The following is a 14,757-nucleotide window of genomic DNA, read 5'->3' on the forward strand; positions in this document are numbered from 1 at the left end:
GGGGATGGTAATGGGGGGCTACTCCGGGGGTGTGGGGTAACAGTGAAACCCGAGCCTGACGCAGTGACAGCTGGACAGAAAGGGGAAGGCAAATAACTGCCCTGGATCTGTCTTCTTTACAAAGCCGCTTCAGACACTCTTCAGGGCCCAGAGATGGAGGCCCGGTCCGTCTGGACCTGTTTGACGGTGGCCGTGCTTATGGTCACTGCTGCGAGAGGTGAGTGGGCTTCTTTCAGTGGGTGACACCTGGCTCCCAGTAGTTTTGTGGTAGTTTAACCCTTTAAATCCTAAAGATCTGTATTTAATAAGAAAATAATAAGCATGCAGTGAAAGAATCACTCTGTTTCTCACTCACTGTTTTGCTGTCTCTTTATCATTGACAATTTTCTCTATCCCTTTCTTTCTCTCATTTATTCGATCTCTAGTGTTTTTACTCTCTCTTTATACTCTGATTCTTCGTATTCACTCTCCATTGCTCTCTCTTTGTCTATTTTTTATGTTGCTTCCTTCTAACTTCTCCTATTGCTTTGTTCTCTCTGTCTCTAAATATGTTGTTCGTAAGGCTGTGTTTAGGTTATCTATGGTCTGTGTGTGTGAGAACGGCTCATTATTTGTAACTCATTCTCTCTCCCCCCTCCCTCCTCCCTCCTCCCTCCCTCTCTCTCAGTCAGTGGGAACGAAGAGTCTCAGCTGATTGCGGATAAGTTTAAAAACTACAATAAGAACATCCGCCCAGTGAGGCACCCAGACGATAAAGTGGAGGTTCAGGTCAAACTGACTCTCACAAACCTCATTTCCCTGGTAACGATCTCCTAAACGAAAAAAATATGCAATTCACACTCACAGTAACAACCACAGAAGCACACACTGCACGCACTGAAACCACTAATATATACACCTTGCAGCCAAAACATTAAAACTACCTCCTTTTGTTTACACTCACTTTCCATTCTCTCTGCTCCACTGACCATACATGAGCACTCTGTAGTTCTACAATTACAGACTCTGTATACATTGTTAGTGCAATTTCTTACTGTTATTCAGTGGTCAGTAGCCTCACAGGACCACAACACGGCTGGTATGATGTGGCTGATGAACCTCAGTGCTGCAGAGGTACTGACATAGTGATGGTGTGTTAGTATCTATTGCGCTGGTACAAGTGGGTCAGACACAGCGGAGTTAGTGGAATTTTTACACCCCTCAGTGTCACTGCTGGACTGAGAATAGACCACCGAACAAAAGCATCCTGTGTGAATGCTTTTGTGTGAATCCTGTGTGAATCCTGTGTGAATCTTGTGGGATGAAGGACTAGAGGATGACCAACAAAAACCGAATGTGGACCAACAAGGTAGGAATGTCTAACAGACTGTGATTGGACATAGTGTATAAAACTCCAGGAGCACTGCTGTGTCTGATCCACATACAGCATTGTTACACATCTCAACACAACCACAAATAGTATTTGAATATGGATCCAACTAACCTTCATAACAATTAAAGTTTTTACTATTGCATTATTTGTTGTTTTTAAACAAATATTTTATTTGTGACAGAACGAGAAGGAAGAGACGCTGACCACCAATGTGTGGATTGAAATCGTGAGTAAACTGTTAGCCTAGCCTCTATACCATTTTCTGTGCCCCCTTCACTGAGTTTATGCTTTGAGTATGCTCCAAGATATTCTTCTCATCTTCTCTCTCAATGTTATCTTGTTTTTCTTTTCTTCTACGTTTAGCATGCATTTCTTCTCTACCTTGCAATACCATGTTACTCTTGTAGTGTTATATCTCGTCTATCACGTTCCTTTTTTTTTTGCCCCTTTTTCTTAACTGATTTCAGCAATGGCATGATTATCGACTGGCGTGGAACACCTCGGATTACCATGAAATCGGTGTGATCCGTGTTCCCTACAACACTGTGTGGCTGCCGGACATAGTTCTGGAGAACAAGTGAGGAGGATAGCTCTGTATGGGTTTTAAAAACAGATCTAATATCTACATTAAAATGAGTGGAGAGTTATTGGGCTGCTGTTGGTGAAATTGGTTTTAATTTATAAGGTTCATAAGTCATTCAGTGTTGTTAAAAATGTTTTAAGATGAAATGTGAAAGAGTTCAGGAGGTTAGAATGTCTCAGGGTGTTTTATAAAAAAACATTTAAACAACTATTGATTTCTAATGTTTTTAGCCTCTGATAGCATTGTAGCACCAAAACTGAACAAAGAAAAATGTTCTGAGGTAACATTAGTACTGACAACCAATACCTCCCGCATCTCTCTCTCTCTCTCTGCAGCATTGATGGCAAATTTGATGTAGCATATTACGCTAATGTGCTAATCTTCAGTGACGGCAGCATGTACTGGTTGCCTCCAGCCATTTACCGCAGCACCTGCGCAATTGAAATCACCTATTTTCCCTTCGACTGGCAGAATTGTACACTGGTCTTCAGGTAAGAGGACATCAAACAATTATCCATATAGTGTACATGGTTAGCAACTTGCTAAGCAAACTGATATGTTCCAGGACACTGTCCAATTTGTACTTCCACTCACTGGCCACTAAATAATGTCTACAACACTATAAATATGTTACTGCAAAGTCTTCAGCTGCTGTCTACTGGGCTGGAGTTGCTGTTGTCCAGATATAATGAAAGGCCATTCTAAGCACAGCAGTAACACTGACATGGATTTGTGTGTGTGTGTGTGTGTGTGTGTGTGTGATTGTGTGTGTGTGTTTCATTTCATGGTTAATCATAAATTAAGAGTGGTCCACCACCTAATAATATTCAGACAAGACATGTCTGTGTCCCTGTAACAACAGGTTGTCTCTAACTCATTCATTCATTCATTCATTCATTCATCGTAACCCTTTATTCAGCTCAGTGTTGTGGAGGGTCTGGAGTCTATCCAGAATCAGTCTCTAACTGTACACCAAAACGGAGCTATAATAAAAGTGTTTCTGATAAAGTGGCCAGTGAATGCATATGTTATAATACAATGGCCACATTAGAAAGTTATAAGCCCCTATGCATTACAATGCTACCAAATAATAAAAACAAACTCCATGCTAACAGTCCACACAATGCATTTTCCTCCCTTTTGCCTCTTTATGGCAGGTCTCAAACCTACAGTGCTAATGAGATCGACATGATCCTGGCTATCGATGCAGAGAACAAGAAACCCATTGAGTGGGTGGACATCGACCCAGAGGCCTTCACTGGTAACAGACTTACACAGCACACACACCAGTGACAGCACAGCTCGTACCAAATCCACAGGTTCTTACTGTCATGCTAACACTGAGTATAATAAACCTGGGCTGTTTCTGCAGAAAATGGAGAATGGGCCATAAAGCATCGTCCAGCGCGAAAACTGACCAATCCCCGCTACTCTCCAGATGACTTGGAGTACCAAGAGGTTTATTTCAATCTCATCATCCAGAGGAAACCTCTCTTCTACATCATCAATATCATCCTGCCCTGCTCTCTCATCTCCTCACTCGTCGTCCTGGCTTACTTTCTTCCAGCCCAGGGTCAGGATGGACAAATATATTTTATATAATCAAATATGTCTATATTTATTATCTACACAGTATTCTTTTTCTTGCTTTAATGCTTTTCTGTTTCACATATTCCGCTCTTTTTGTCGGTCTCACAATTTCTTTCTCTCTCTTGTATACACTTTTCTGTCTTTTTCTGTCGTCTTTTTCTTTTCTCTGTTCCTCTCTCCTTCCCTTATTTTTTATCTCACACTTCTCTTTTTAATTTTTTTCTTGTTCTTTTAATGCTTTTCTTTCTCACATATTCCTCTTTTTGTATGTCTATCATTCAATTCCTCTCTCACACTTTTTTCTTTCTAACCCCACCCCTCCCTCACTCTTTTCAGCTGGAGGACAGAAGTTGACAGTGTCTATCTCAGTTCTATTGGCTCAGACTGTGTTTCTCTTTCTCATTGCTCAGAAGGTTCCTGAAACCTCTCTCTCTGTACCTCTCATTGGAAAGTGAGTGTGTATATGAGTGGGTGTAGGTTTATGTGTGTGTGTTCTCATTTAAGGTAATGTTTCAGTATTTTTCCCCATAATCCCACTTGGCTGCATCTCTAGTGATCAGTCTATTAGTAAAGAAGGTCAAGCTAAAGTGTTTCACTGTATGTAAAAAAAAAGAACTGATAACACATTGAAACAGATAGATGTTAAGGTTATTCTTCCAAAGGTTCTGTTTCTCTAAATGCTCCTCTCTGGTGGGATCCCCTGTGACAGGTACCTGATCTTTGTCATGTCCGTGACCACACTCATCGTCACCAACTGCATCATTGTCCTCAACTTCTCCCTGCGCAGCCCCAGCACACACACCATGTCTCGCACCCTCAAACATGTAAGTCTCAGGGTGTGTGTGAGTTGGAAGATCTCATTCTAGAGTCTAATGCAGCACACTTCAAGACGGAATAGATATGTTTACAACGCACTGACTTCAGCGCCTATGGAAGAAAATTCAGATTCAGAAAAATCAGATTTTTTTTTTATTTAAGTCTTCAGATTTCCACCTATGAATATTTTGCTTCACAATTATGCATCTGAATATAATTTCTCTTTAACTGAACTCATCAATTTTCAAGAACACGTTTTTACTGTTATTATTCAAGGTTAATAAATTCGGATAAAATATTCAAGCTGAAAAAAATTCAAACAATATATTTTGAAGTTGCTCAAATTCTATAGACCACATTCAGATGCCAAAAAAATTCAGATACACATCCGAGATACAAAGGATAAGCAATCGATTAATTTGGATTTTCTGTTCCACCTTAAATGCTGCACTAGTTGCATTCTGGTAGTGGCCAGTGATTTAAGTCACTAACAAACTAAGGCTTTTAAATTTCTCTCTCTGTCTTCTTCTTCAGATATTCCTGGAGATGGTCCCTCGGTTCCTGGGCATGGCGCCGCTGGTGGATGATGGTGAGGAGGAGGAAAGTGGGATTGGGGGTGTAAGAGAGAGGAGACGTAGTTCCTTTGGCCTGATGCAGCGGGCGGAGGAATATGTTTTGAAGCAGCCCAGGAGTGAGATGATGTTTGACAAACAGAGAGAGAGACACGGGCTCACACGTTCCTTTGGTATGTATGGACACACACACACACACACACACACACACACACACACACACACACACACACACACGCACACACATTGAAACCTAGTTCCACTGCACTATATAAAAAAAGAATGAATTAGAATGTGTGTGTGTCTGTGTTGCCCTGTGAAGGACTGGCGTCCCCTCCAGGGTGTATTCCCGCCTTGCGCCCGATGATTCCAGGTAGGCTCTGGACCCCCCGCGACCCTAAATTGGATAAGCGGTTACAGATAATGGATGGATGGATGTGTGTGTGTGTGTGTGTGTGTGTGTGTGTGTGTGTGTGTGTGTGTGTGTGTGTGTGTGTGCTTGTGTCTCCCTCTAGTGGGCACCATAGATGTGAGCAGCACTGCAACTCTATATAAGAGTCTGGCTCAGGCAGCTCCAGAGATTAAGGAGTGTGTTGATGCCTGCAACTTTATCGCTGAGAGCACCAGACAACAGAATGACATCGGATCTGTAAGTGTGTGTGTGTGTGTGTGTGTGTATGCGTGTGTGTGTGGATATTTGTCCATTGGATGATGGCAAGCCCAAGCATGTTGACTTATGTGAAGACTTACAGTTTGTTACCATGGTGAAATTATTAGCAATAATAATAATAATAATAATAATAATAATAATAATAATAATAATAATAATAATAAGTTCTGTATATTCATTTCAATTAATCCCTTATTACTTACACATTCCTATTTGTATAGCTTTCTACAAATGTGCTGATTTCTCTCTGTATGTGTGTGTGTGTTTTTTCTCAGGAGATGGAGAGTTGGGTGCTGATTGGGAAAATGGTTGATAAAGTGTGTTTCTGGGCAGCTATCCTCCTCTTCTCCATTGGGACAGTGGCCATTTTCCTCATGGGTCACTTCAACCAAGTGCCAGAGTATCCCTTCTCCTGGGAGAACAAAAAATACACTCCTGATTAAAGAGGAGCTCTGATTCAGAGACACAGTTTAAACCTGTTCAAACTCTAAGCTACACAACCATATTGTATCTTAACCACCACTCGTCTTAGAGATTTCAAAGTCTCAGTTCAGATAAACTCAGTAATACAGAAGAGTTTGTGCATATCCCTCTGTATTGGTAGCAGTTTAGGAATCACTGGACTTTATGAGTGGGTTCATCAGCAGCCTTTTCCTAAATTGAGAGGTTGTGTCTGACTTGCTGTAAATTCTTCTTCTGCAAATTCTCTTGTTATTGCGGGATTCGTATGGACTGATCTACCATAGATATGTTTCCTTGGACTCTTCTTTGTGTTCTGTGCCACATCAGAATCATTTTAAATGGTTCTTGGTTTATATGATATATTTTGTTCAGATTTTCATCGTTTATTTTTTCCTGTGTTGCAGCCTTAAAATCAACCGTCACTGCTTCTGTAACAGATTTCAACAGTTCACATTTATAACTGTTTTATTAAATGAGGTGAGGTCGCAAAATATTTTTCAGTCCAAAATGGCAAAGCACTGAGAACTGACTGTCATTTTTCTTAAGACCCCTTTAAACACCTTTATTTTTAAGAGTGTATTTACCACCGAAGGATGGTCACCAGGATCCATTTTGGAAGTCCCTCTCCCAAGTAATTGTGGGTAATATAGTTATTTATCTTTATACTGTGGTAGTAAATGTACACTCAAAAATATAAATTGCTAAATATTTTTTGATTATACAAGGGACTACATCTGCTAACACAGGCATGAAAATTAGCTGTAAGTAGCTAGCTGGTTTCAGTTAGCATTAGCTTGCTAGTCAGATATTGCCACACTCAAGAAACCACCAAAAATCTCATTTTCCAAAGCTCAGCCTTCAAACACATGATCATAACCACAAACCTCTATCTGGCACCTTTATTTTTAAGAGTGTACTTGTATTGTTATTTTATTATCTGTTGTTATGTCTTTTATTTATACTGAAGATTTAATATCTCAGTGGATGAGAGTGTATGGATAAGACTTTGATTGATTTGCTTCTTAAATTTTAATAACATCTCTTACTTTTTTTTTTTTTTTGATGATGATAATCAAAGCTTATTAAGTGCTATTTTATATTGCAAAGCCACTGTATCTACTCTGCTGATCTGGGACCAAGTTCCTAAGACAAATGTTTGTTTTAAAGGGGATATATTGTGAACAAACACATGTTCAGTGCATGTGCACATTCATTTCTGTACCTGGAGCCCACAAACCAACAAGCTATGAAATAAGACCACACAGAATTGTCCTTTAGAAATCTCTTTGTCTGAGTCTCACGAATCAAAGCTGTGGACCCATGTTTATGTGAGAGTGCAAAGACAGACCAAAACAGACACAACGAGCATGGAGAAATAAGAGCATTGATTAAAAACTGAGAAAATGAGAATGGAGAAGAAAGAGAACAGAGTTAAAACGATTAAAACCAGGGCTTCTGCTCCTTGCTAACAACTACTATGAGCTCGGGTCGGGGTGAATAGCATGTGGTCCATTATCATTTAAGACCCAGAACTGTATTCCCTTATGGAATATAGGTATAATATGTCCCCTTGACGATCATCTTAACTGAGAGGCAGCATATAATGCTTACACCACCATTAAAACGTGATCTTAACACTATGAAGCCTTTGGGAAATTGGCCCAGATCCTGTTTTTATAAAGCTTTATCAGAACAGAGCCCAGTTCCTGTGTGGTTAAATGAAAATAAAAGAGGAATCTGATCATACATGAGCTCACCTTCTCTTAGAAGCTTTCTGAATACACTTATGTGATGTTTAAGTCAGATGTTTAATATTTGCAAAGGCTATTAAAAAAGTTTGTTCAAGTGAAAAACTGAACTTGTGTACTACACACGAACACTGACCTTGTTTTGTGAAATGTGAGAATAAGAGGACAATCCTGTCCATAAAAGATGGTGTGGTGTGTTCATTTTAACCAATCATGAGCAAGCCTCATACAATTATTCATGGACAAATTCATTAAAGTCTATTCAGGTGTGTTTCTGCAGAATCTGAATTAAGAACCTGCATCTGCACTGTTCTTCTGTGGAAAGATTGTTGTTACTTGAGAATTTCCTGAATGCAGTCAACCAACAAGAAAAGGAAAGGGGTATTATTTGTAGGCCTAATAGAACCTATCCCTTATCTATAACATCAGCAGTGTGTGAAAGGAATAGATTTCAATTATTTAGTTACAGGGGGATCTGCAAAATGATTAATGCGTTTAGAGAAAACACAGCAGCTAAGAACAGTGCCAAACCTGGTTGACCACAAAACCACACTTTATCACATTAAAAAGTAGCTAAAAGTGACATCTTTGACAGAAAACTCTACTATATTTGTCTAAAAGGATGAAGTTTGATTTCACACACTATACAGTATGTAGTAACACATTCTAGAGCAATGTTTCAGGGTAGGGATTTAACTATAATTATGAACAGCGGAGAATCACTGTCAATATGAAATAGCAACGAACCCCATCTTATTCATTCATTTCAGCACATTTGTTCCTTCCTTTTTTGTACTTCTCCTTTTCTTTAAGCAAACTACATCATTGAGAGCTGTCCAAATTGAAAATGACTTGAAATTTTGATTGAAACCTAATGGTCTCCATGCGAGCACACCCTCTGCAAATGTTTTCACAGCAACAGTTAATTTATTTGAAACAAATCTATAACTCCCTATACTTCCTTCAAGTTCCTACAGTTCTGAGGGCCATCTTTAACAATGGGTAGCAAAGCAGCAACACTGTTACCATAAACAAAGTCTGGTAAACATCTTTCCATGATGTCTTACTGGAGGCTCTTACAATAGGGAGAACAGGTCTCTGCCCTACAGCTCATTACAGAAACCCAGTTACACATGTGCTCAGTGTTTTCTATTTTTTTTTCTTTTTTTTTTTACTTTGGGATGAATCCCAATCAGACACAAAAAGAACACAAAAAGCTCCTGAAATGCAGTAAACCAATATGAGGATTGAACCCAGGCCCCTGTGACCCTATAGCAGTACGGGATTATCATTGCCTTCAGCAGGGGTCCCACTCATACATGGGGCCTACATAGGGAAGTTTCTGCAGTCCAAAGTAGCAAAACAAAGGTTCTTCCTATTACAGGTTGGAGGAGAATGACAGACAATAAATTAAACATGCTACTCACTCCTTTAATTATTCATTCATTACCTGTAACCACTTATCCAATTCAGTGGGGCCAGACCCTACCTGGAATCATTGGGCGCCACCAGCAGGTAGTGTCGCAGTCAGACAGCTCCAGGGGCCTGGAGGTTGTGGGTTCGATTCCCGCTCCGGGTGACTGTCTGTGAGGAGTTGGTGTGTTCTCCCCGTGTCCGTGTGGGTTTCCTCCGGGTGCTCCGGTTTCCTCCCACAGTCCAAAAACACACGTTGCAGGTTGATTGGCGACTCGAAAGTGTCCGTAGGTGTGAGTGAATATGTGTGTGTGTCTGTGTTGCCCTGCGTCCCCTCCAGGATGTATTCCTGCCTTGCGCCCAATGATTCCAGGTAGGCTCTGGACCCCCCGCGACCCTAAAAATTGGATAAGCGGTTACAGATAATGGATGGATGGAAATTTAATAATTAATTAAATAATAATTAAATAATTAATTAATAATTAAGAATTTAAGTGTGGTGTTTCTGCAGGACACTGTCATCACTAACAACAGGTAAATGGATTTTTTTTTTTCTATGAATATTTTTAGTTTCTTTCCAGGAATTTATTACCATGTTATGACACTGGATATTCAACATATTTTGTGCAGGAAATATTCTGACCGCTTCACGCCTTGAATAGACACCCACTCACCAAGCTGAACTATGTTCTCAGACTGGTTTCCACAGTTCATACTATTATATAAACTGAGAAGAAATGTGTGTGTGTGTGTGTGTGTGTGTGTGTGTGTGTGTGTGGAGGTGTGTGGGAAAAAGAGTGAGAGTACAAGAGAGGGAGTGAAGACAGTATATTTCCATAGGGCCACTGCATCTAGATACTTCAATATGGTTCATTAATATAATTAAGGCTACTAATTACTTTAGTAAATTATCGAGTCACTTCAGAGTCAGAGGTCAGAATAACACCTGTATTTTCTGTCTAAAAACTCAGCTGATTTTAGATCACAATTTTAGTTTGATAAGATGATAAACATGAATCTGCATCACAGTCCTTAGTAATAGATATCAGTGAACGTGGATTCCACTGGTTGTGCCAGACATTGCCCTGCTTCTACATTGATTACGGTAGAGAAGCTGCGTTATGACGGAGGACTCCAAGAATGTGGGACATATTCGTGAATTTTGCGATAAATCACACAGTGTGCGGGTTTGCTGCAACTGAGGTGTTGGTCTCAGATGACTGGATACTGTAGGGTAAGCACATGTAGTCGATTATCGGCCTCTGCGTGTATTTTGAATGCTTTGTTATGGAGCTGCTACTCGAAGGTTTGCGGTAAAAAGGCTCGGACTATGTTTCCGCTGCTATTACAGTGTTTACGGTATACATGATCTGTATAGGGGGGTGAGCTTAAGTAGGGAGTTATTTATGAAGAAAGAACTAAAACTCATAACGTGGACAATCGTCAGTGTTGGGCTTAAGTTATCTGGCTAACTAATAATCCAGGAGACTCTTCAACCAAGCAGGATATCTCAGTTTAGCAAGCTTGACAGCTGTTGAGTCAAATGAGAACCCACTGACTCAATCACTCCAGAGAAGGGAAGGGATCTAGCAAATTTTGTCCATGAGAATTTAACAGGATTCCATTTAGGGGCAGTGATGAGATCAGGACGGGTTAAACACAGAGCCCGTCTGGGCTGTAAGTCTAAACTCAGGTAGCCTGTATTCATTCCCACATTCCCATGCGGGTGCCGCATATATAGAGTTACTGGGTTGCTCATATGATACAGGTAGACCCCCTGGGTCCCTCTAATAACTGATACCAATCCACCCAGAGTCCATGCCTATGTTGAACCCAGCCAATTTGCAGCCCATTAAGGCGTGGTTATTTCACCAATGCATATATTCTCAAAAAAGCTCACTGTGGTGGTAGCATCAAGGTTACACAGTACTTTAGTTAGTGCTTATGATTGTACCAAATTGTATAAGTGTATAAATTTTAAAACTGTTTATATTTAACAGGGACCATGGCCAAATTTCTTTCTTTCTGAGGGGAAAATATGCTGTGTACCAACGTTAGCTGCAAATGTAATGTAACTTTATGAACGCAACTGGACTTTTAAAACAGGCTTTTTACATTTTAAAAACATATTTACTCTGTTTGTATCTTTAGTGAAAATAATATACGTGTACCTTTTTCTGGCCGTGAGGTTTAAGGGTAAAAGACGGGGCTGCTACTCGAGAGTTTACGGTTATGAGCGACCTAGAAGCTCGCTGCCTACATAAAACATTAGCCGAGTGAAGTGGCTCTGGGTGTGTGTGGATGGGAAGAAGTAGTGTGTGGAAAGTTTGAACACAAGGTGTAGATGACCAATGTGGACCGAGAGTCTTGAACTGATGCGGACTACTCTAACCTCGACGCGGTTCTGGAGGCGGTGAGTGGGGGATTTATTTCTTCACGAAGGAGAGAAAGTTGTTTTCACACTGAATTTGGAGCAGATACAATAAAACACCACAGCAGTAGAATAGGGAGCTTCCACAAGAAGCCAGCTGCTGCTCTTTAGCAGAGTAAAAGTTTATCTCTTTGTGTCTTGCTTTTTGAGTCTAATGTGTGTGGTTCGTGTCATGGAGAAACTCCTCTCACTCGGAAAAAGGAAAGCTCCGAGTGCCCAGAGTTAGGTAATGGCTGGAAAAAAGAAGGGTGGTACATTGAAGTAACTGCCCTCTTTAAAGTTGTGCTTTTTTTGTATCTTTTCTCAAGACAAAGCAAATCTCAAGTGCTGTGTTAATGAAGGTTCACCTGAACTCTGTGTTTTTTCCTCAAGAAAAAAATGAAACTGCTGTACATTGTTTTACTAGAAGAAAGTCTTGTAAAGAAAGAAAGATTGAAAGGCACGGTCACCCTCACAGAAAGATTTTGCTTAGTCTGAGGTGAAATGAGTCAGACCAGAGGTAGGTCCTCCAACTCTGAGACAGCGGTGGTGAGGTTCTTGATATGAGTTTTGATTGCAGTAGGAAAGTCCTGGGTTATTTTTTTCTCATGGGATGTTGTGAGGACATTTTAGGACTGGATCAATGTTTAATTTAAATCTGAGGTGAAAATTCTGTCCCAGTGTCAGTGTGTTACAAAAGTCTATATCCTGCAGAGCTCTGATTATACATCACACACTCCGCTGGCCCAGAACAGCACTCACTATTTGTCCACTCATGTGTAACACCAATAATATCATTTCTTCCTGTCCAACCACTTCAAAACTGAACTTGTTTTCTGCCAAAGTTGGTAGTGAGATTCAGTCTTCACTGCCAGTTCACTCACCCCAAAACAATGGTAATAAATGGTACCAGCATGTTTTGTCTGCTGTTTAAATGTTGGCCCCTCATATGGGCTAAGTGATGGGACCAGGTTGGGTTAAAGCAACACTAGGTAGTCCTTGTTCTTGAAATGACAGCATCAGTATCATTGTAGGAGAGTAAAGCCTCTCTCATTGCTACTCTGGGCTCTGCAGTGCAGAAACTGCACTATGTATCTTCCAGGGGGGGGGGGCAGGAAATCATGAATAGCCAGTATTTTCAGCATCCATTCACCAATAGGGAAGCTTGCTCCAAAATCAAGGCTCCTGATTGGTTGACTCTGTTATTTTGTAAATACAGAAAGCATGTTAAAATTGGTCATACATACACCTGCTTACTGTTTGGTATAAGCCATGCCCACGTGTAATACAGGTGGCACACTCACACCTGTGGACATTACTGTAGTGATATGGTCACATGTTTAGGGGACAGTGAATCTCACTTAACAGCACTTTTTTGTGTTTGAGGCTGAGATTTTATTTTGAATAAGACCTGATCCTCTCTGTTCACAGGAATGTTAATCTCAGACATTAGCTCGTTGAGCTGTGTGGTAATGTGTGCTCTGCTGCGTGGGCCTCTCTGAATCTTCTGATTTGAAACTTTGGCAGGGACCTGCAGGATGAGGAGCTCTTTGAGTTTTTCCCGAGAGTTTAGGACGTGGCTGTTGTTTGTGGCTCTGTTGGGAGGGGGTGGGGGAGGATTGTGATGTGAAAAGAGGAAGCGGTTGACGTTAAGGGTTTGTATTTCCCCAGCAGCGTATTTCAGTATTGTTGGATGACCTCGTAAAGTCACAGATACGACCAAATACGAATCACTTCTTAATTTCAGTAGTTTCACACAAAATATCACACATAGCAGTGGTTGGAGTACACTTCACTGGAGGGTTTATTACTTCATTTATTCACATTTATTCTTTATTATCTTCTCATATTTTGTCTTAGCTCCTTAGCTTACCATATTATATCACATCTCCTCACCAAAAGTCTTACCATTTTAAAGTATAATTGTACTGGGATGTGTTCCCAGCCTCTAGTTTGGATTCCCATACAGGGATTAAGCCAAGTCCTGGACAAATTTTCCTGCAGAAGTCTTCCAAGCCCGACCTTGTATCCATGTTCCTGGCCAGGATTTTAAATTGTCTGGTGTGACACTATAGCTGCAGCTGCTAATGCACATGACTGGCCTGTATAGGTTCCTTACGGCTGGCTATTTTAAAATCCTGGCCTGGAACCTGGATCCAAAGACCTCTGCTTTAGTGGAATGTCTCCATTCACAGCACTGTCTAGTCCTTCACCCTCTTTTCTATAAAGATTTATAACATATGGCTCCTGTTATATGTTCATTCATTCATTTTCAGTAACAGCTTCATCCACAAGGAGTCTGGAGCCCACCAGATTCATCACTCACTTTTTACCAACGAGGAACCGGTTCAGTTCTTATTTTGTGCCCTAGCTTGGTACCGTCTGGCTTATTTCCACCTACATAAATAAGTTCCTAAGCTAGACAATTTTGTTCCCAGCTGAAACCAAATGATAGTAGGAACTCCAGCACAAACCATGATTGCATCTGTGGGCGTGTCAAGATTAAGAAGCTCTACAATCCCAAAGTGGAGCTGCAGAAGGTCTTTTACAGCTTCTGTGCTGGGTCTGTGGAACATTTCATTCTGAAATGGGAAATGACTCGTTATCTGATTTCTTATTCAGGAAATTTAAGGAAATAAAAACAGGAAAATGCTTCATCTCTAGCTGTGGACAGGGTGACAGAAGTTGTCTACTATTCTCTGCTGTTGTCACTTTTAACAAGCTCTTCAGGAGGCTCAGAAGTTTGCATCATTTACACACTTATCAGAGCCTGCTGGAAACAGTGGATTAAACATAGTTCTGCTTCTTTATCTGTCTGGCTCTGGTGCTGAATTCAGCCACGTTAACACTGGAACTGAGCAACTCCACAATGCCCCCTGCTGATGACGTATCTATGCTTGGTTTGCATCAAAATGGGTAGAAATGTGGGGGGCCGTTTCACTGGAAAGCTCCAAGAATCTTGAATGGTACCCGTTCAAGAACTAGAGGTATTTTAGTGGAAAACAGCTTTCAGTGGGAAACTCACCCTTAGGCTTTAGTGCAGTCTGTTTTGACGGAATGTTTTTTATTAAAGCCATGCTTATGTTTACCATGCTCTTAGAATAGAGCAGAAAACCCACTG

At 40.7% G+C, this 14,757-nt stretch overlaps 2 protein-coding genes across 3 annotated transcripts in view; both read left to right on the forward strand.

The window, feature by feature from the left end:
- The first annotated feature begins 153 nt into the window (after positions 1-153).
- chrne (cholinergic receptor, nicotinic, epsilon) lies at positions 154-6,088 on the forward strand. The gene is made up of 12 exons (XM_066658817.1): positions 154-217; positions 668-801; positions 1,554-1,598; positions 1,840-1,949; positions 2,291-2,446; positions 3,113-3,216; positions 3,328-3,528; positions 3,882-3,996; positions 4,255-4,369; positions 4,896-5,106; positions 5,449-5,582; positions 5,879-6,088. The coding sequence occupies exons 1-12, from the start codon at positions 154-156 to the stop codon at positions 6,044-6,046; spliced, it is 1,557 nt and encodes a 518-aa protein (XP_066514914.1). The 3' UTR covers positions 6,047-6,088.
- Positions 6,089-10,442: 4,354 nt separating this feature from the next.
- pld2 (phospholipase D2) overlaps positions 10,443-14,757 on the forward strand; it is a 30,126-nt gene continuing 25,811 nt past the window's right edge. Inside the window, exon 1 of one of the 2 annotated variants that reach the window (XM_066658804.1) lies at positions 10,443-10,460. The gene's annotated coding sequence lies outside the window, so the exon portion shown is untranslated. Of the gene's footprint in view, positions 10,461-11,509; positions 11,640-14,757 lie in introns of those variants that run through there. The other variant, XM_066658803.1, reaches the window with a different exon arrangement.

Source organism: Hoplias malabaricus, chromosome 2 (assembly GCF_029633855.1).
Source record: "Hoplias malabaricus isolate fHopMal1 chromosome 2, fHopMal1.hap1, whole genome shotgun sequence".
In the NCBI taxonomy this organism is placed as follows: domain Eukaryota; kingdom Metazoa; phylum Chordata; class Actinopteri; order Characiformes; family Erythrinidae; genus Hoplias; species Hoplias malabaricus.

Excerpts from the sequence above, each read along its gene's own strand:
- chrne (XM_066658817.1), top strand. The coding sequence starts at position 154 with ATGGAGGCCCGGTCCGTCTGGACCTGTTTGACGGTGGCCGTGCTTATG. Across the intron at positions 3,529-3,881 it reads TTACTTTCTTCCAGCCCAGG|CTGGAGGACAGAAGTTGACA; the intron begins GTCAGGATGGAC and ends CACTCTTTTCAG. Across the intron at positions 5,583-5,878 it reads AACAGAATGACATCGGATCT|GAGATGGAGAGTTGGGTGCT; the intron begins GTAAGTGTGTGT and ends GTTTTTTCTCAG.